Here is a 22,354-nt window from a genome sequence, read left to right as displayed (position 1 = left end):
TCTTTTATTTTTCTACTTTCATTTTCATTAAACTCTATGTGTAGAGCAATTGTTTCCAATTGTGGGCAGCTGAACTGCTGCAGCTAAGCTTAGCCTAGATTTGGGATGTGTAGTAAATAAAATTTACAAAATAATCAGTGAAAATACGTTTTAATTTTTTGTCCACATTTTTGACTGAAAATTCCCTGAAAAAAAATAACAGAAAATATCAGTGGAGATAGTCATGACTTTTCTAACAAAAATAAAAATATATAAAAATCAGATAACAATCATGCAGTGTGTTTATATTGGATATTCAATTATATTTAAACATATTGATCCAATGTTAGCAAATTTGTTTTAAAAGTCAATGGCACCCTCTGCTGGTGTAGAGATATAAACGAATGAAAGATGCTTTGTTCTTTTATTGAAAAGAACAAAGCTAATAAAGTTAAACGTGTTCATGTGTTAATAAGTGAATAAAGGCACTTAACAAATATTTTACAAACTTCATTTACCTTTATGTGTAGAGCAATATTTTAGAATTTACAGAAGGTTTGTTTGGTGTTAAGTTAATGTGTATGCAGTACTAAAACTCTGTTAGATTAAACAGAAAAAAAACCCAGAATAAACACAGTGAAGCTAGTGCCCAGATAACATTAAAGTGATACCAAAGCAGCTGTAAGCGTTTCCAGTGTGTATTTGTGTTCTATTGTCCAGAAAACAGCTTGTGAAGACGGATTAGGCGTCCGTCCAGAAGCCTGATTATCTGCCCATATGCTAAAGTCTGGCCTGGTATTATCCTAAGTGTCCTCAACTGTGATGAGCTGTTTTTTTTTTTTTTTTTTTTACCATTTTTACCAGTCAGAATATGATTTAAACATGTTTTTTTCTGCTGTGCAAATGATAATCAAACTCTTGATTTTATATAGTTATTGTACAGTTAATGTGCTGAGATTGTGACAGCACAGCTGCACACTTTTAAGTGCAGTGTAGAGAACATATATAACAGTGTTTTCTAATATTTCTTTTATATCAGTGTATATGTTAGTGTTTTTGCAGTGTATAAGTTAATGTGTATATATGCTGTATGTTTTTTATACATGTTTGTGTATTACTACTGCATTTTGATGTGAAAATAAAAGTGATTTTATTTTAATTATATATACAATTATATTTGAAATAAAAAAGTAAATAGTGTGTAGAGTTTGTTAAAAAATAGTGATTTCTTTGCATGGGTAACACAATACCCCAATCACTAGCATTGTATTGTGAGCTATTCGACTAAAGTTTGTATTCGTTATAATGTTTCACTACAACCCAAGTCCATTCAACACCACATTTCCTCGTTTAAAGGGCAACTACACCCCCTGTTTTTTGCTGACTCCACTTTTTGCTCAAATAAAAAAAAGCAAAAAATGGGAGGGGTACGGGGTGATGTATGGGTTTAGAGGCGGGGCAGGAGGGACAGCTGCAGCGCCCTCTCAGGTTCAACTATGCAATAGGCGAGGTCAATGTTTCCGTGTACTTTGGTACGCAGACATATCAAAATATGCAAATCAGTCAATCAATAATAACGCCCCCTGACATCCAATCATCTGTGTCTCACCGCTATCAGAGGCACACTGCTGCTGCTGCTGCAGCTCAGCCAATCAGCTCTTTCCCTCCTGCCCCTCCCCTGAACCCATACATTACCCAATGCCCCTCCCAAACTACCCCTCTCATTTTTTAGCCTTTTTTAAATTTGAGTTGAGGGTGAAATCAGCTTTAGGTTTAGCTTTAATCAGGTTTAGTTTAGTTACTCTTTAAATTACTCCATATGATACCATTCATTTTAGACTTACTCAACAGCGCCCTCTGGTGGTCTATAGGTAGTACTGCGCAGTGCGGCGTTCGGCCACGTGGTGGAGCGATTTGACCCACATTACGTATCTGCTGTATTTGACCCATATCTAAGGTCTCGTGCGCCGCGGTTAGCTCGTGCATTGTTACTCCGGTTCCGGTACCGGTCCACAGGTAAACCCAGACTCTCTAAACTCTCTCTAAACTCACCTGCTGGTTATTTATGTGTGTATTTGTTCTTATTTGCCGCGGATTCTTTGATGTTCTCATTCGTTCTTCTGTGGTGGTGGTTGTTGTTGTTGTTAGCAGGAGAATGTAATTAGCTATTAATAAAACGCTTAATTTTAATTTAACGCAGAATATATACCACGTATATATGATTAAAAAGAGTGCACGCGCTTATATTTTATCATGCCAATGTTTTTAAAACGAGTTAAAAGCGTTAAAAGGTGTTTTTTTTCTGGATGAACGTAACCCGCTCTAGCAGTGATTGACACGGCTTCTGTCCAATCGGCTCTGAAGGCAGTAACGCAAGGACCAATCAGAGAAGAGGGAAGGGGCGGTGCTTTGTTTGCAAGGTGATTAGGGTAGATCTTTTTGTTCTTTTTTTATGTTTATGTTTTAGGTTTTTCCTAAATTTGCTTTAATTTTATGCAATTAAATGTTATTTATTACTGTTATATAAGTATATATGATCACATAATGTGTTTGTTATATCAATAAGGCAATATATGTAGTATTTGTGAATTAATTCCAACAAGATTAATGTATTATTTTAATAAAGTTACTTTATTTCAGTCATTCAGTTAAAATATAAAAATCATATATTATATAGATGTGTTACACTCAGAGTGATCTATTTTAAGCATTGATTTCTTTTATTGTTGATTATTGATTATGGCATACAGCCAATGAAAAAAACCTAAAAGTCAGTGTTTTACAAAATTAGAATATTATATAAGACACAGTGTGGGCAGTGTGCCAAGTCCTGCTGGAAAATGAAATCCACATCTCCGTAAAAGTTTTCAGCAGAGGGAAGCTGTAAGATATGAAGTGCTGTAAGATTTTGTGGGAAAACAAAACTGCACTGATTTTAGACTTGATAATAAAACACAGTGGATCAACACCAGCAGATGACAGACATGACTCTCCAAACCATCACTGATCATCAGTAAATTGAGTAAATTGAGGTGTAGTGTGAAGCTTCCACAATCAGTGATGGTTGGGATGTTTTTCGAATGTGTTAATTTTTTTTTTAGATGCACTAGTATGTTGATTTTTCTGGTCTTTCTCTGACTGTTTAATATGAATAAAGCTACTTTACCAGAAGGCTTGAGAGCAGCAGCAGTGCAGTAATCTCCTCAGAGCTGCTGAGTCACTTTCAGATCAGGACTCTTTACCTGCTGTAATTTGTGTTGACTCTAATACATCCCCAGAATGCTGTGATATTTTTTATACATTTATTTTTTACATAATGCAGTGATTGGGATTAACAAAATGAGAGAGAGAGAGAGAGAGAGAGAGATTTAGTCTACATATACATCTACTGTAAATACAGCTATTTACTATCCAAACCCCCCATAAACCTAGATAGCTACAAAATGTGTCTTCTAATCTTAAGAAATAATTGGTCAGGTGGACTATTTTTGGTCACACAACGCCCTGCATCCCTGTATCCCTCCACCAATTAGAATATGTCAGTTTTTAAAAGCGTGTTTTACACCCAAAACCATCTCAAATGTTCTAATGAAGACTGTGATGATTTAGAAATCAGTACTAACAGTACTAATTGATAGATATCTGGCACAATAATTACGGTATCAACATATATTGTACAGATAATAATATACAGGTCCAGTCAAAACATACACAGACATGCCTCTTCTAGGGTGCTTTCTTCCAATTTTTTTTAACATGTAAATTTAATATTGAAGACAGTCCTCTATATCCATAAGCTGATGGCATGTTTTGAAATAGCAAAGAAATATATATAAAGAAATATATATTTTTTTGTAAGTAATTTCCCAAGATCTTGAATGATCTTGTTTCGCTATATCGCCAAGAGTATCATTATCACAAACATACCATAAAATATTGTGATATTATTTTAAAGCCACATCTCTCCCCCCCTAGGTCAAGATCAAATTATTGTTATATATATTTTTTATAATTTTATTTCTATTTTTTTCCATTTTTTCCCCAATTTACACGGCCAATTACCCATCCCACTCGTTAGGACTCCCCCTATCACTAGGAGAGCGAAGGTCCAGACAAAATTATTGAGGTTTAAAAGCTTGTTTTTGCTCTTTTTTTTTTGTCTCTTCTAGGTTGTGCAGAGTATCCTGTTTGATTGAATACCTGTGAGTGGTGGGTGGGCACCATGCCGCACAGGACGCTCCACCTGTTCCGGAAGGGTCTCCGCCTTCATGATAACCCCACCCTGCTGGGGGCTCTGGAGTCCTCTGCGGTGGTTTACCCGGTGTACGTGCTGGACCGGGCGTTTGAGGAGGGGGGGATGCGGGTGGGGGTCCTGCGGTGGCGTTTTCTCCTGCAGAGTCTGCAGGACCTGCACGCCCGCCTCCGGGCGGTGGGTTCCCGGCTGTTCGTGGTGCGGGGGTCTCACAGGGCCGTCCTGGGCGAGCTGGTGGGCCGCTGGGGGATCACTCAGATCAGCTTTGATTCAGAGATGGAGCCGCACCACACTGCTCTGCAGCGGGAGCTGGGAGAGATGGCGGAGGAGCTGGGGCTGAGTGTGTACACCCGCCTCTCACACACACTGTACGATCTCAGCAGGTGAGCGGTGCAGTATTGTCACAATACTGTGATTCTGCAATATTCTGTTTATATCACAAGACAATTCTCTACACTACTTTACAGCATCTGTGTTACTGAAGAGGATAAAATACTCCTATGGCCCATTCCCATTTCTCTTTTTTTTTTTACTTTTGTCTGTGAGTGTATCCCTTTCTTTTGGAACAAAGTTATAAGGGAAAGAGGGGAAATCCTGCTTTTAAAGGAGAACCTCAGTGTAAAATTGACTTGTGGTATAGTAAAATATGATTAAAAAAAATTCTAACCTTTGTTGAATAGCCCTCCTCCTCTCCCCTGCAGCTTTCCGAGATCCAGAATTTTACCCTTTAGACTGGGTGATTATTGTCTATACCTTAATTCCTCTGTGATGTGGAGCTAAAATTAGCTTTTATTAGCTTTAATTTTATATATTTTTTCCATTCCACCTTAAATACTGCAGTTTCTGCTATCTTTTACACCATTTAAGGTGGAACAGGGAAGTTGGCTAGCTAGCAACTGAGACAAATTACTAGCAATTTAAACAAAAAAACATTATGAAGAAAATTACCATAAAACTACACAATAAATTATGGTAATAATGGGCCTAAATAAGCAAAAAAACAGGAATTATGGATGTATTGGTGTCAGATTGGGGGGTGCCACGTATTGATAATGTATGGCAAAAGAAAACAATATGATGTATAGCAATAATTATATTTGGTCCCAACCATAGTATAATGTGTATCTGTTGAGTGTAGATCATTGACCCTGACTGTGTGTGTGTGTGTGTGTGTGTGTGTGTGTGTTTCTGCAGGATTATAGAGGCTAATGGTGGAGAACCTCCTTTAACGTATAAAAAGTTTTTGCGAGTTCTCTCAGCCATCGGAGAACCAGAGAAACCGGTCAGAGACATCACTGCTGAGGACTTTCAGTAAGAACCAATTAGATTTATCCTGTCTGTTATTACAGTGATCAGCTTACAGGACCTTCAGGATGATTGCAGGATGATTTACTACATGGTTTCCTCTAGTATTTCACTGTTTGTAGAATTATAACGTGTGTGTGTGTGAAGGCGGTGTAATACTCCAGGTGAAGCAGACTGTGAGCGGTACGCTGTGCCGTCTCTGTGTGATCTGGGGTTGGATGGTCCTGATGAGTCTCAGGAGGAGGTTCTGTGGCCTGGAGGAGAAACCCAAGCCCTGCAGAGGCTGAACAAACACCTGGAGAGCCAGGTAATGCCTATTAAATGGGCGAGGCTACCGTATTTATCATCAATCGTCAGAGCTTCTTATAATCCGGTGCTCCTTATGTATGAATTCTATCAATTCAATTCAATTCAATTCAATTTTATTTATATAGCGCTTTTTACAACAAAGGTTGTCACAAAGCTGCTTTACAGGAAAAACAGGTCCACGCCTCTTATGAGCAGCACCACAGAGATGCCAATTTTATGGTGACACAGTGGCAAGGAAAAACTCCCTTTAAGAGGAAGAAACCTTGGAAGGAACCAAGACTCAGTCCAAGGAACCCATCCTATTATCCTATTATGGAGTAATTTATGTGGACTTCCAGCCAACAACGCGTTGCAGTAGTCCAGCCTGGTATATCAGTAATATCAGTCAGGTATTAAGGAGCAGTAAAGCCACTCTGCTGAAGTACAGAGTTATACAGGAGTTTTAGGAAAGTTTCTCCAGCACTAAAGCTGGAGCAGTATTAGCATTAGCCGCTACCATCACTGTAACTTCCTCTCAAGTCGAAATCACGAATCAAATGGTTCTTTACGTTACGGGCTTTAATCACACAAAGAGCATGATAACATGCCGTGAGAACTGCTGACATACAGACAAAAAAAAAGAAAGAAATAAATGCAAATTATTTCCACGTAAAGACATCAAAGGAACCACGCGACCATACTTTTACATGACTCAGCAGAATTTGTCACGTTACATCTTTACAGTCTTACAAACATAACAGTAACAAGACCACAGATGTACCTCATTGGCCGCTTTCCCTTGAGAGAAAATTAGAAATCTTCAGTCCTTCAATGCACTATGCACTTTATCCAGACTCCTTTAATCATTGCTGATCTCAAACAGAGAAGTCAGCGAGGTGTCTGCCTGCTAGCTTGGTCCTGAGTGTCACGTAGCGACTCTCAAAAGTAAAGCCAGGCGGACACTGTGCGATTTTTTTAATCGGATGCGTTCTGGAGAGCTCACACTGCACGTTTGAATCGTTTGTCGTGTATGAACAACGCCTGCGATTCATCTGCACACACTGTACGGTCCGACTGACCTGCTGCGACGGGGGAGCTTACACTGCACGTCTAAACGCAGCCCGTAGGCGGAGCTTTCTTTGCGTACAAACTCTCGCTTCAACACAACGCCTTGCAAAAGAAAGCGCTTAGCTTTGCTTATTTGTGCCCTGTTGTGCGCTGAAAGTCCACGGAAGAGACGTACATGGACTCGCAGGTGGCTGAGGCGACATGGACTCTACGGGTTGTCTGTTTTACAGAAGGAGAGCGCATAGAAAAATGACTGCGCGTCAGGCTGCGAAAGAAACACCAGCAGCTTAAATAAAATAAAATGATTTTATTTTTTATTCTGTTTATTGTTTATGTAAAAACTGGTTTTGCAACACTGAATATTAAACAAGCAATCGGTTATTCACACTGGATAGGGACCCTCATTTACAGTGCCGCTGAGCATTAACAGTTTAAAAGGGATTAAAAATATATATAAAAAATAGGAATAAAAACTGACATTTATTATAGACGAATAAAATATATACGTAAAAAAGGAAAAATAGGACCTTAAAAAAAGATCATAAAAATTTACATAAAAGGTAAAAAAATATATATCTTATGAAGATATATATTTAATGATTTGATTAATAAAAGAAGAAAAATAATTAAAATGAATAAATAAAAAATATAAAATATAAAATTAGTTTAAAATAACCAAGGCTTTCTGCAGAATAATCAAAGTTTCAGTTAGTTTCAGTTTCAAATCATGAAAACAGCTCACCAAAACCTCAAACTATTCTTTATAATTGACAATATTTACTTACAGGTCCTTTGCTTGTACTTACAGGCCCTTACTTATTTTTATTCAACTGAACTGAGTTTCTGTAGCCTCGCGCTGAATTCAGCTCCGCGCTGCGAAAGAGAGCGAGAGAGAGGCGCAGCGCATTTTGTCTGATTTATCTTGATTAATTATCAGTACATTTATTAGCTTTAGTAAGTTTAATAGCACTAATTTTACTACACTTCTCCGACCTTATTTATTAAAACGTTTATTTTAGAAGACAGAGGTTATTATGCGGGCAATGCCGCGCGCAATGCCACGCGCTGCGCTAAGCTGGCTTTGCGTGGCTAATATTCTGGAGCACTGGACGAGATTTTAATTAATAAATTAACATATTTATAATTTTAATAAATTTGCCCTGGCGAAAAGAAACGAATTATAAAATATAGCTTTATATTTCTGTGCATGTTTTAAGTTTTTTATAATTGACGGGCAGCACCAGAGGCTGACAATGTGCTTTATTTTTCCGATATAATAGCAAAGTGAAATAAACTAAATTTATGTTTGTCAAAGATATTTTCTCTTTTAATTTTTCTTTTCAAAAACTCCAGCTATTGACTGAGAATAAGCATCTGTTGAAATTCTTAAACAGCAGAATTCCTGTGTCTGCTATATTAAGCTATAAGTCTGTGTACCGAACATAAATATAAATCCTTATAACTGACAGAAATAAATATGACTAATAATAATTTATAGTTACTGTGCAGATTTTTGGGAAAACAGGTCGTGACGTTAAGAAATCGGCCCGCAAAACAGCTCACACTGTGAGACAAGCGACCAAAATTTCTGGCATGTCAGAAATCCCTGGTCGCGTCCGACTGCTCATTCGCAGCTCCTATGGGCAATTAATCGGACATCGCTTCCCCTCTCACACTGCACGACAAACGACGCACGATCAAGCTAAAATTCGGCCCGATCATGAAATTCAGTCGCATCCGACCAGATCGGGCTTAAAATCGGGCTAAAATCGCACAGTGTCCGCCTGGCTTAACACCCCAGCAACCTGCAGCAGCAAACTTTGGTTCCTCCCTTAATGAAGACTTATTCCCCCATATCAAAACAAACAATATACATGAAATACATGAAATTATGCTTTACTATTAAACTGTTGTGACTATAAATGTATATATTTATGAACTCTATATTTTTAACCTAATATTTATTAATCTGCTATTTATTTACTTCGATGGCAATTACAATCCCTAAGCGCTAGCTCTGTCAACATTCAGAAGTCAGAATTATCCGCCTGTAGCCTGCTGCTAACCCAGGCTAGCTCTGCTGAAGCAGCATTAGTATTAGCCGCTAACTGTTTTAAGCGCTAGCTCTTATGCCATTCAGAGGGAGTACTATATCGGACTGTAGCCTGCACGTTTACAGTGTGAAAACAAGCTACGTAGAACTAACTGCTAGCTAATATTGCCCTGACTTACCAGAACACTCAGGGTTCCTCAGTGTAGCGCTGTCAGCTGTTAGCGATTAGCCACTAATGTTAATGCTCCAGCCTTAGTGCTGGAGAAATTTGGGAATCTAAGCTCACTGTAAATAAACAGAAGCGCTTTACTCACCCAAATAAACAGTTCTAAGGAGATAAATCTGTGTAGATTAAAATCCAGCACTCGTTTAAAAAGACTTTAAAAGAAATATTTTTTTATTACAGTTTTGTTTACTTGGCTTAGCTTTAGTTAACTTAGTCATCACCACCACTCAGCAGTAAGACCTGCTGAATTAGAAGTTCCTTTTAGTGTCTCTTAAAATGCGCCTTACAATCGGGTGCACTTTATGTATGAAAATAGACCAGAAAGTAGACATTCATTGGTAGTGTGCCTTTTAATACGTAAAATTCTAAATGTTATATTGTATATGATTTGAAATGTAAGTGTCTATAATGTGTGTGTGTGTGTGTGTGTGTGTGTGTGTGTGTGTGTGTGTGTGTGTGTTCTGAAGGGTTGGCTGGAGAATGCTAAGACTCAGACGGTTATGAACTCTCTCTGGCCGAACACCACGGGGCTCAGTCCCTACCTCAGCCTCGGCTGCCTGTCAGTCCGAACGTTCTACCACACACTCGGCAAAGTGTACGCACAGGTAACGCGCACACACACACACACACACACACTCTGTCTAAAACTTAAAATATCAGTATATTGAAGTATCACAATATTTTGTTTTGCAATACTATGCAAAGATTGGTGTCAGACAGCGGTTCTGATTGGATGAAAAAATAGTGTTCCTTTTACTCAGATTATATAAATATATAGTTTTCTTCAGATTTGATTTAAACAATTGTATTGCATCATATTGAAGTATTTTGCCAATACACAACCCTATTTTTTACTGAACACTTAATATTATAATGCTTTAGGTACATACACACCTTAAATTCCGTGCTTTTTTGTTATTTTATAATGCTCTCCATTGTAGATTAAAACTAAAATAATCCAAACTATGAAGTAAGTAGTAAGCAGCACCACTTGGTAAGATGACAGCTTTGCACATCTCTGCATTTTCTTAGACAATTACTTGAATTTCTTGTCTCTTAATGTTAGTTTGAGAGCATCAGTTAAAGTAAAGTAGTGAAGAGGTAGAGTTACAGGTATACAGTGAATAGTGAATATTTGAGTAATGTTCGAATCCAGATTATGAGAAGCAGGAACTACTCAACTAAGTTTTAAGAAATAAAGGTCAGTCAGTCTGGAAATTAATTTTTAGAACTTTGAAAGTATCCTCAAGTGCAGTTGCAAAAAAGATCATCAAAAATGTTGTGATGATAAAACTGGCACTCATCAGGAATGAACCAGAAAAGGAAGAGCCAGATTTTTTTGGTTTGTTTAACACTGTTTTTAAGTTACTGCATGATTTCTTATGTGTTCCCTAATAGTCTGAATCACTTCACCATTCATTTACTATGTAGGAAATAAAATAAAAAAATGCACACGTTTGTGTGAATGTGTTTACAGGCGAAAAATCACTCCCTGCCACCGGTGGCGCTGCAGGGTCAGGTGCTTTGGAGGGAGTTTTTCTACACCGCTGCCTCGGCTACGCAAAACTTCACCCGCATGGAGGGAAATCCAATCTGTTTACAGATCCACTGGTACGACGACCAGGATGCCCTGGAGAAGTGGAGGACAGTGAGTGATGATCAGTCATAGATCAGCACAGCAGTGCCAATATTACACGTTACAGCATGAACCTCGAGTGCATTATTGCGATTATACCACAGTTCCATTATCGCTGTTTATTGAAAGATTTTAAAGAGTTAAAGAGGAGGAGAAAATAGGATCTGTTTGGTTATAAAAACTCAACCAGTTAAAATAGTTCCATTGCTGCTCTGTTTGTAGCTGCATTTGTGCTGTTTGGCTTGTAAGCGCTGCATCGCTGCTAGGTTACCTGTATATGGCGGAGTAATACATGCAGAGCTTTGGTTAAAGTGCATTACTGGCTGATAACGGTACTCATAGAACCCCTCTCAGTCAATCAGCATAAGTTGCTGTTTATACAGTATCTTTAACACGTGTGTGTACCGGTAAATGAGCTAAGTGTTGATGTTTGGGGTTTGCTTTAGGCTCGAACCGGGTTCCCCTGGATCGACGCCATCATGACCCAGCTGAGACAGGAGGGCTGGATCCACCACCTCTCCCGACACGCTGTGGCCTGCTTCCTCACCCGCGGAGACCTGTGGATCAGCTGGGAGGAGGGCATGAAGGTCAGAGAGAGAGGGAATCACATGACATACATCTACTTAAAATGATAAGTTTCTTTGATTTTACCTAATTGTAAACCTCTGGAATATAATCAAGAGGAAGATGGTCACAAACCATCAAACCACCAAACTGAACTGCTTGAATTTTTACACCAGGAGTAAAGCAGCATAAAGTTATCCAAAAGCAGTGTGTAAGACTGGTGGAGGAGAACATGATGCCAAGATGCATAAAAACTGTGATTAAAACCTGGATTATTCTACCAAATATTAATTTCTGAACTTTATGAATATGAACTTTTTTTTGCATTATTTGAGGTCTGAAAGCTCTGCATCTTTTTTTGTTATTTCAGCCGTTTCTCATTTTCTGTAAATAAATGCTCTAAATGACATTTGGGAGAAATGTTGTCTGTAGTTTATAGAATAAAACAACAATGTTAATTTTACTCAAACATAAACCTATAAATAGCAGAATCAGAGAAACTGATTCTCTTAAATTCTTAAATTATTTTTTTCCAAAGCTGTATATTTAATAATATTTATATATATATATGATATATATGTGTAAAATGTATGTTTGTGTGTGCAGGTGTTTGAGGAGTACCTGTTGGATGCTGATTACAGTATAAATGCAGGGAACTGGATGTGGCTCTCTGCAAGTGCCTTCTTCCACCAGTACAACCGAATATTCTGCCCAGTCCGCTTCGGCCGTCGCGCTGACCCAGAGGGACACTACATAAGGTGTATTCACACACACACACACACACACACACACACACACACACACACACACACACACACACACTGTTGTACTAAGAATGGTCCCAGTGATCTCAATACCCCTACAGTGTACCGTTTTCAGTTTTTTTTCTGATAAAGTAACCAGTGTAAATGAATTTGTATACACACATGTGTGTGTGTTTTGTTATTCATGTGTGTGTGTGTGTGTGTGTGTGTGTGTGTGTGTGTGTGTGTGTGTGTGTGTGTGTGTGTGTGTGTGTGTGTGTGTGTGTGTGTGTGTGTGTGTGTGTGTGTGTGTTTGTCTCTGCAGGAAGTACCTGCCTGTGTTAAGGAGCTTCCCATCCAGGTATATCTATGAGCCATGGACCGCTCCAGAAGAAGTACAGCTACAGGCTGGCTGCATTATTGGTACACACACACACACACACACACACAATCACAGTTATATCACTGTGGTAATACATTTTTTTTTCATTTCTGTTCATTTTTTTTTTTATAAAATATATATAATATGTGTGTCTGCGTGTGCAGGTAAGGACTATCCTCTGCCGATGGTGTGCCATGCGGAGGTCAGTGAGAGAAACTTGGCTCTGATGAAGGAAGTTCGCAGCAGCCAGGAGAACACTACCAAACTCACACGAGGTCAGAGATTCACTATACTATCCTTAATTAGCATTAACGCGAATTGAAGCTTATACTCCACCTATTAGCTCCTGAACTACAAAGCTAATGTGGCCAACTAGCATTGGAACATATATATCCAACCAGTTAGCACCTGAGCTACAAAGCTAGTTAGCACTTGGGCTACAAGGCTAATTTAGCTAACTTTGAAAAAACCTTAGTTCCCACACTGGGACACTTATTGGAGTGTACAGCCCACCAATTAGCACTGAAGCTGCAAAGATAATGTTGCTAACAATCATTAATAACTCATAGTCCACCAGTTATTAGCACCTAAGCTACCAAGCTAACAAGCAGTGGAAGCTAATATTCCACCTGTTAGCACTTGGGCTACAAAGCTAATAAAAATAAAAATAACCCTATATCCCACACTGGGGCACTAAGGCACATGTAGCACCTAAGCTATAAAGCTAAATTAGCTAACAATAAAAGAAACCTTATTTCCCACGCTGGAGCACTGAGGTTAATGTTGCTTACAAGTATTGGAGCTTTTACCCCAACAGTTAGCACTGAAACTACATGGCTATTGTAGCTAATAAACCAATGAATCACAACGCTAATTTAGCTAAAAAGCAATGATGGTGGATCTCCACGGCTAATGAAAGTAAGAAGTAATGGATGTTTATTAGCACATAAGCTTAATTAGCCTCGTATCGCCAGTGTCTCTGTGTGTGTTTCTGTGTGTGTGTTCCTACAGATGCGGTGGAGGAGTCAGTAGACGTGTGTGTGAAGCGAGAGCTGGGGGCGGAGTCTGAAGAACATCAAAGCTCCGCCTCTAAACGCTTCAGCTCCGACCCCCAGGCCCGCCCCTGCAGCTGGGGGCCAGAAGCCCCACGTCTGCCAGAGATTACAGGACAGGCTGTGTGACTCTGCCCCAGGACGCTGCTGGTCCGGTACTGACCCGAGACCAGCTGAACAGAACTACACGAACCTTAAGGGACGGCTTCGCCTTGATCTCTGTATAAACGAGCGTCTGGAATGGGAGTGTCTGGAACAATGAATGTAACTTTAAATGAGTGCAATTTACGATACATTTGTGTGTCAGCTGTGTGAAAATAAGCCCCGCCCACTGGATGCTTATTTACATACATTCTTTACTTGAATCGTATAACTACCTTCACTTCAGCTCAGCTTCATGCAGTAACCAAATGCCCCTCTGAGGTGGAGTCTGAGGTTCTCTACTAACCTGAGGGGAGATAAACAGCTTTAAGATCGATACTAAAATAAAGAAGTCTTCCACTTTTTACACTCTTTATCTGTAGCATTTATACAACGCCTTCTTTTACCCTGTTCCAGCATTATTAGGCTGCATGTAAACGTAGCCATTGCGGTGTTTAAAAATTCCAGCAGCACTGCTGTATCTGATTGACTTGTACCTTCTGCACAAAACACACTAACACTTCATACACCACGACCATGCTAATCAGTGCTAATCACTGCAGTGCTGAGAATAATAACCACCCAAATAATAATAATAATAATAGCTGTGCGGTGTGGGTTTTGAGTACAGGGTAAAAGAAGGAGGATAATAAACTATGCAGACAAACAGATACAGAACTACAGTCTGTTCTTATACTAAACTACAAAGTGTCATATATGATCAGTGGAGCTGATAAGACATAAGATGTGATGATTAATGTGTGTAAAAAAAAAAAAAACGAGGTGGCCAAGTCATTGCTGTCATGCAAAAACCTTAAATCTCAATTTTTACATTTTTTTTTTTATGTAATAGTTGCATATAATATTAAATGCTTCACAATTTACACAGACTTCCATTAAAAAGTCTTAAATGTAAAGTTGCAGTTCTTGGACAGCAGACAGGGATTATGCCTGGTCTTGAACTACACCGCATTCTGAATAGGAAAATACAACTAGATTTAATCCCTGTTCCTTATGGGAAACTGACCCATAGGGTTTAAGAGACAGCGATAATACACTGCATGTTCATGCTTGGGAAAGCTTCCATTTATTCAGGTCTTATTATATATGTGGTTTTATGCAACATACCAAATAAACCAGCTTAAATCATCTGTGTGTTCTGCTGCTGTTTTACCTTTAGCTCATGTTACACTGCTGTTTTAATTAGGGGTGTGAATTTTAGGGCTTCCCGCAATACGATATTATCATAAAATATTGGTGATGATACGTCTGTGAAAAATATTTCCTGCTTCTACTCAGTGATAAAACTTCTGTGTCCGGACTGCAATTGAAAAAACAGGAGAATCAGTAAGTTTTTAGGCTTTTTTTCTCGGTCACATGACACCATCGCAGAGTTCAGTAGCTCCTCCATTTCCAGTCGCTGTTGTGTTTTTAACGTGGATCTCCGTGGAAACGTGTGCCCAAACTGTAGTTACGTGTGCGGCAGTGGACAAATATCTATTTTATTAAAGGCGAGGAGACGAAACTCAGAGATGTGCATTCGGACAGGACTAAAATTACCGGAGGAGCACGGAGTTCAGAGAAAAACAGTAGATAATTCAGCCTGTTATTTTCTCAGGACGTCTGAGAAAAACACGTACATGGTCGTTCTGGACGGGAATAAAATTACAGAGGATAAAAAAAAAGTTTCAATAAAAATATCCATATTTGACACCATGTATCGATATAATACAGTACAATCTAAACAATACCAATATATTATACCCACACACCAAATATTGAGGGTGTAACTCCTTAATCACAATACAGAACCCTTTTCATTAATTAGCAATTTAGAGCTTCTAGAAGCTTCTAAATAAAGTCAACCCTCAGGCTGGTGTTCTGCTCCTCCTCCTGCCTGCAAAATTCACCACCCCCTTTAACCAATCCCCAGAGACCCTCCCCCTTACTAGCTCCATAAACACCTGAGACAGGTAAACAAAAATACTGTGGATTGATGGTTATCAGCCACAGGTGTGTGAAACAGGACAAATCTATGAATCTATGCAATATTATCAGAAGTATTATTAATATTATTATTTATTCTGTTATATTTCTGTTATATATCTACACTGTAATCTGCACATCTTGTTTTTTTAGTGCTACAGCAGAAGCTCTTCCTTTATGAAGACTTTAAATTTTCCATCAGTGATTTATAAATAGTCACCAGTTATTAAGAAAGCTGATTGTATGTGTGAATCCTGTTCACACATACTGTTATTCTTCTGCATGTGGTCAAACAGAGGTGACGCAAGATCCGTGTTGGGTTGCCAGCGTGGGCAAACATAATCCCCGTCAGCAGGGATAATGTTATTAGTGTTTTATTCAATATGTTTAATTATTATATGAAAAGAGTGTTTGCAGTGATGCACTAATATGTTACAATTTTAATACATTCATACTGTGAAGTTTCTTGGATTTTGGTATTTATAGGTATATGTTCGAATAGAATAAACATTGTTGGGACAACATTTCTCCCAAATTCCAAATAATAAATTATTTGCAGAAAATGAAAAATGGCTAAAAAACAAAAAAGATGCAGAGCTTTCAGATAATAATAATAATGCAAATAATGCAAAGAAAACAAGTTCATATTCATAAAGTTGTAAGAGGTCAGGAATCTGTATTTGGTGGAATAACCCTGTTTTCTAATCACAGTTTGTATGCATCTTGGCATCATGTTCTCCTCCACCAGTCTTACACACTGCTTTTGGATAACTTTATGCTGCTTTACTCCTGGTGCAAAAATTCAAGCAGTTCAACTTGTTTGATGGCTTGTGATCAATAACCGGAAATGGTACAATATCCAGTGTACACAAACACAATTTTGCAGTTAACAATGAGGGCCTTTAAAGAAAACAATTAGAGCTAAAGAAAATGTGTATTGTAAAAAAAACATGAAAATAAACTTTGAAACTCTGTAGTAAAGCAGTGCAGCTAAAGATGGAGTTACTGCAGTTATTCTCTTCTGCAGCAGCATTTACACACTTACACACTTACAGCACATTCATAGATACATAGAAACACAGAGAACTCTGTTAAAACTAATAAAAGTAGAAGTTCTTTCTTTTCTTTAGAGAAATTACAGATGAAGTCAGAGAGCAGTGAGTACTGTTTCCTACACCTTCAAATAAAGACTCTTAGAAACTGGAGTTAAAAACTGCTACAGGAAGACGTCTGGCTGACCCACATGGAAACAGCAGCTTTAGCCTTTAGCTCAGATTAACATGATTGAGAACTGAGTCTCAGTTTCAGCAGAGAAGAGAAGAACTAGAATTAATCTACAGTAATAAAGTCATTGATAATATAAAGATAAAATAATACAACAGCATGTCTGGGTCATACATACATAAATACAGGAGGCTTAGAATCAGTCAATCTGGCAACCCTGCGAGAGAGCGTAGTGGCAGCGCCACGTCGGCAGAGAAAGAGAGAGAGAGAATAAAGTTAGTGAAAGAGTGGAGTGTGTGAGTGTGTGTAGAGATGCTGCCGTGAGAACAGACTGAACAAACTACCAGAAACATGGTGAAGGTAAGAAAAAAGAGAGAAAGAAATAGAGAGAGATAGAGAGATAGAGGGAGAGCAGGTTTTGTTTTTCTCATGTTTGCACGAGAGAAAAGATGGATGTGGTGTGTGTGTGTGTGTGTGTGTGTGGCATTTAAATTGCTCATTGCTACAGTGTATCTCTGTGTGTATATATATATTGTATGTAATATATATTACTATGCTACTATGTTGTATTAAAGGTATTTGCAGTAATAAAGCTAAAACTAAGAATAAAACAGTTTTTGTAGTATTTTTTTAGAGCTGTATGTAGTTCAAAGGCAAGAAAACTGCATATATTGACTGTATGTGAAATAGAAAACATGCTTTTATATTTGCATATATATACACACACATATATAACTATGCTGTAAGTAAGATAAGAATATTTGTTTTGTCTTTTAATAGTTTATAGGCAGTAAAACTGCATGTGTTGACTGAATCTGGATTTAAAAGCATATGTTGTAATAATTGCTGATGATAAGACCACTCTTCCTGGATTTAATGTTGATATATAAAGCTATATAAAGTTATATAAACTTATTCTCATGTGTGCATGAAAAATATGGATGTGTGTATGTATGGATATAAATAACTATGCTTTATTTAAGATATAAGCATTAATATGACTAAAACATTGAAATGTTTGTATTTTAATAGTTCAGAGGCAATGAAACTTCATATATTGACTGAATGTGGATTAGAAAACATATGCTGTAATAATTGCTGCTGATGATAATACTACTCTTCCTTACTCTTCTGGGTTGAATGTTATTTATATAAAGTGTTAAATGTAAAAACATTGAATTAATGTTCAGTTTCCCATCTCTAATGCATTGAAACAATGTTGATCTCTCAGTTAGGATTGAGTTTTTTTGTGGCTATATATATATATATATATATATATATATATGTATATATCATGTTACATTTTATTCTTATAGCATGCACTGTGTTGTCCCTGTAGTGTAGAAAGAGACATTTAGCCTAAATAATAATGAATAAATTATTAATATTAATATTAATTAGTCATCACCATTTGCCTATAATCATAAATGTGATTGTAGATTCAGAACCACATCCATTAGTTATATTTAAATGAACGTTGTGTCAGAATTTCAACACTAACCCATGTTTATTAGAAAATGATAAATAATTAAGGTTGTTTTAAGGTTGAAAATTAAATAAGGTTTATTCAATGTTCTTTGCTGTGTGATAGAAATATAGCTAGATAGATGTGTTGTATAGTTGAAAATAGAATAGCGTTATATATATATACATATAGCAAAATTAGTCAGTAGTGTTAGTTACTGATAAATAGACTACTCTCACGTAATGTAAAAGAGCTGTAGTTGAGAAGTGTGTGTTCTTTGCTGTAGGATAGAATATAAATATATGGATGTGTTGTAGAGTTGAAATATATAGTAGCTGTATATATGTATATATATGTGTGTGTGTGCAAAATTAGTTAGCAGTTTTAGTTAGTGTTACATAGACTATTATTATGTAATTTTAAAGAGCTATACTGACTTTAGTTAAGAAATGTGTGTGTTTGTGTGTGTGTATGAAGTAAGTGTGTGATTTGTAAGTGTGTGTGTGTGTGTGTGTGTGTGTGTTAAAGATCTTGCCGTTTTTTCTCCTGTTTTCTAGAACGTTCACTGTGAGGTGCAGAGCGGGGCTGGAGCAGGGCTGGAGAGAGAGACAGTTCAGACTAAAACTGAACAATCCACAGGTACACACACACACACACCATCCCCCGCACCCTCATCTGTGTGTATAAATAACCTGTCTGTGGTCTCCTAACACACTGAAGGTAGCAATGTACAGCATACATTGCGGAGTGTGTCAGGGGAACCGTATGTGTGTGTGTGTGTGTGTTTGTGTGTGTGTGTGTGAGGGAGAAACAGCTGGGGGATGGTGTGTTTTCGTGTTTGGTTGGTATGAATGTACTATGATGCAACAGATGAAGTATTTTTATAACACTGTTACATATTCCTCTATAAAAATACGGCTGTTAAAGGGGAACTTCATCTGATTTTTTTGATAATTCGCTCATTTACTGTGGTGAAACGTGGAGAAAATTTGCACCACGGATTTCTTACAGTGGTAATACATGGAACTTTGTGCTTTTCGTCATGAATAAAACACAAATATACAGCAGGAATGTTATTAAAGCAGCGGTTGTTGAAAGCAGTAGTGTTCCTAAGTGGGGAAAGTGCAAAATATTATAATAAATGGCTTCAATGTGCTTCTGCTTCCATTCCTGCAAACCACATAAACCTCTGGAATATAATCAAGAGGAAGATGGATGATCACAAACCATCAAACCACCAAACTGAACTGCTTGAATTTTTGCACCAGGAGTAAAGCAGCATAAAGTTATCCAAAAGCAGTGTGTAAGACTGGTGGAGGAGGACATGATGCCAAGATGCATGAAATTAAAACTGTGATTAAAAACCAGGATTATTCCACCAAATATTGATTTCTGAATTGTATTATTTGTGTTATTTCAGCCATTTCTCATTTTCTGTAAATAAATGCTCTAAATGACAATATTTTTATTTGTAATTTGGGAGAAATGTTGTCTGTAGTTTATAGAATAAAACAACAATGTTCATTTTACTCAAACATAAACCTATAAATAGCAAAATCAGTGTTAATTCTGAACTGTCCTTTGGTTGTAGATGAGTGTAAGGACACTAAGGAGGGTCCGGCCCCTGGGGTCCTGTGGAGAGTCACCGGCGGACTCTACAGCGCCACCAAGGGTGTGGTCGGGGCAACAGTTGGAGGCGTGGCCTGGCTCGGAGGGAAAAGCCTGGAAATAACCAAATCAGCCGTGACCTCGGCGCCCTCAGTGGGCGTCGGCCTGGTGAAGGGCGGAGTCTCTGCAGTGGCAGGGGGCGTGGCCTCTGTAGGCTCGACTGTGGCTAGCAAAGTTACAGGAAAGAGGAAGGATAAAGCAGAGTGAATAGGAGGAAGAGGAAGAGGAGGAGGAGGATGAAGGACAGTGTGCCCCTGAGCCAAAGCACCACAGCACCACAATCATTTTCCGATGTGACACAAAGTGCATTACCTATCTTCAGTCAGGGCTTTGTTTTTAATTTCATGTTTCTTTTTTAAGTTCTGTTTGTTGTCTGATAAAATGTTCAAGATAATAAAGTTGTTGTAGCATGCCATCAGCTGCCAGAGCCCTGAGAGAGCCCAGAACACAATTGGTTTTGCTCTCTCTGGGTGGGTACAGTACAGTAGATGGTGCTGTTCTCTTTCCCCTCATCACTCCTAGGGTGATGTGGGTCAGCACAAGGCTGCGTCTGTGAGCTGATGTATCGGAACCAAGTCGCTGTGCTTTCCTCTGAGCGTTAGCGCTGTGATGCTACTCAGCAATGATGCTACAGCATCAGCAGCAGTTCAAAAAGAGGCAGAGCCTGACTATAGGTGCCACCCATTAGCTGATGGAACGTGCGGCTTAAAACCTACCTATTTAGTTAGCTGAGATGCTAACACTGACCAAACATGCAAATTTTTTTAACAGTCAGTGAGTAATGCTAAGACAAACCTTGAAAAGAAGGTCAAAAGAACGTTTTCTGAACGTTACAATTTACATTCTTAAAATCCTTCAATCTGTAAAGTTTTTTGGATGTTCTTACAACGGTTTAATTAAACATTTTTAAATGTTCTGGTAATGTTATGCATTTCCAGAACGTTCCTCAAACATTCTTTTTTGTAGCGTACCAGGCTAACCTTCCTGAAACCTTTCTGAAATGTTTCTAAACGTTCTTATTATGTTCTCTTGTTAGCTGGGCGCTTCACAAAACATGCTAGTTAATATTGCTAACATTGAACAGAAGTTAGCATTTACAATGTTTTTAGCATGATTCTAATTAGCCGTTTTCTTCTTTTTTTTGCCGGTTTCTTTGTTAGCAGTGTTTTGCTGCTGTTTTAAACTGTCTGGAGTTTCTAAGGGATAAAACTTAAAAATAAAAACTATGTTTTAAATCAATCACAGAAAAGATCATTTAAAAACTGATCAGAACTTTTTGATTTGATTCCAAAATGCTGGTTATTTCTCCTGTTTTCTCTTTTTACATTTTTCTACAGTTTTACTTGTTCTAATGGTTTATTTTGCAGTATTTTGTGATTTTTTTTTTGGAGGGGGGGGGGGTTGTAGGGTATTTGTGGTCAGGAAATTCATGTTTTTACTTTTGCAATTAATGCTTTTGTGAAAAATTTATGCTTTTGTGAAAAACAAAAAAACGCTAAAAGAGAAGCTGAATACTTTGGAAACAGTTCCAGAATATGCTTTTTTAAAAACTATTTAACAAATTCAATACATTAGTTATTGGTGCATGTTAACTCAAGATTTGTCCCTGAATCAAAATTTCTACTACTTTTTAAAATATTTATTTTATAACAGGTCCGTTTGTTTAGTCGGCCCAAACACATTTCACTTTTAGCTTTTTTAGTAGATTTAGTTTGTGGATATTTTGATGTATTTTCTGCAGTACAATGCAAAGTGCCAGGTTTGCCACCATGTGCGAGTGTGTGTTTGAGAGGGAGAGAGTGTGTGTGTGTGTGTGTGTGTGTGTGTGTTTTTCTTATTGCTGGGATGTTGCTGGAGAGTTTTGCTGTACATTCCAAACTGTAAAATCTTTACATGAAATAAAGCCATATGGAACTTTTACTGTAAACAGCTTTAGGTTTTCGTTTATGAAACATTAAACATGTGAAATTTAATACAGTGAGATGTTTTATAAGTGTGCATCACTAGCCCTTCATGAAGTTCATCATGAACTACTATATTTTGATGATTTTGTGAAGATTGGTTCCTTTATTGCAGCTCTTTCTGAAGCACACACACACTGCTAAGACAAGAAACACTGCAATGAGTTGATTTACTTGTTTTTATTATATTTAGTTATATTGAAAAAAAAAATATATATATACAGCTCTTAAAAATGATGAGTTTCTTTGATTTTACAAAATTGAAAACCTCTGGAATATAATCAAGAGGAAGATGGATGATCACAAACCATCAAACCACCAAACTGAACTGCTTGAATTTTTGCACCAGGAGTAAAGCAGC

At 37.8% G+C, this 22,354-nt stretch overlaps 2 protein-coding genes across 4 annotated transcripts; both read left to right on the top strand.

The window, feature by feature from the left end:
* The first annotated feature begins 1,892 nt into the window (after positions 1-1,892).
* On the top strand, positions 1,893-14,838 carry cry4 (cryptochrome circadian regulator 4). 3 transcript variants are annotated; one of them, XM_049471772.1, is made up of 12 exons: positions 1,894-1,995; positions 2,309-2,408; positions 4,149-4,614; positions 5,426-5,542; positions 5,684-5,843; positions 9,639-9,776; positions 10,649-10,819; positions 11,254-11,394; positions 11,978-12,129; positions 12,440-12,537; positions 12,661-12,771; positions 13,508-14,838. In XM_049471772.1, the coding sequence occupies exons 3-12, from the start codon at positions 4,202-4,204 to the stop codon at positions 13,675-13,677; spliced, it is 1,671 nt and encodes a 556-aa protein (XP_049327729.1). In that variant the 5' UTR covers positions 1,894-1,995; positions 2,309-2,408; positions 4,149-4,201; the 3' UTR covers positions 13,678-14,838. The 3 variants fall into 3 exon arrangements, with proteins under 3 accessions (XP_049327727.1, XP_049327729.1, XP_049327728.1); XM_049471771.1 differs by having other exon boundaries at positions 1,901-1,995; positions 2,306-2,408; XM_049471770.1 differs by lacking the exon at positions 2,309-2,408 and having other exon boundaries at positions 1,893-1,995.
* A 2,311-nt stretch (positions 14,839-17,149) lies between these two features.
* Positions 17,150-22,005, top strand: zgc:153675 (transmembrane protein 263). Its single transcript, XM_049471892.1, has 3 exons — positions 17,150-17,259; positions 18,922-19,003; positions 19,956-22,005. Exons 1-3 carry the CDS (start codon positions 17,251-17,253, stop codon positions 20,237-20,239), a joined length of 375 nt encoding a protein of 124 aa, XP_049327849.1. The 5' UTR covers positions 17,150-17,250; the 3' UTR covers positions 20,240-22,005.
* The last annotated feature ends 349 nt before the right edge of the window (positions 22,006-22,354 follow it).

This window comes from Astyanax mexicanus, chromosome 24, assembly GCF_023375975.1.
Source record: "Astyanax mexicanus isolate ESR-SI-001 chromosome 24, AstMex3_surface, whole genome shotgun sequence".
NCBI lineage: Eukaryota > Metazoa > Chordata > Actinopteri > Characiformes > Acestrorhamphidae > Astyanax > Astyanax mexicanus.
Note: the sequence above shows the minus strand (reverse complement) of the source record. Positions and strands in the feature narration are given on the sequence as shown.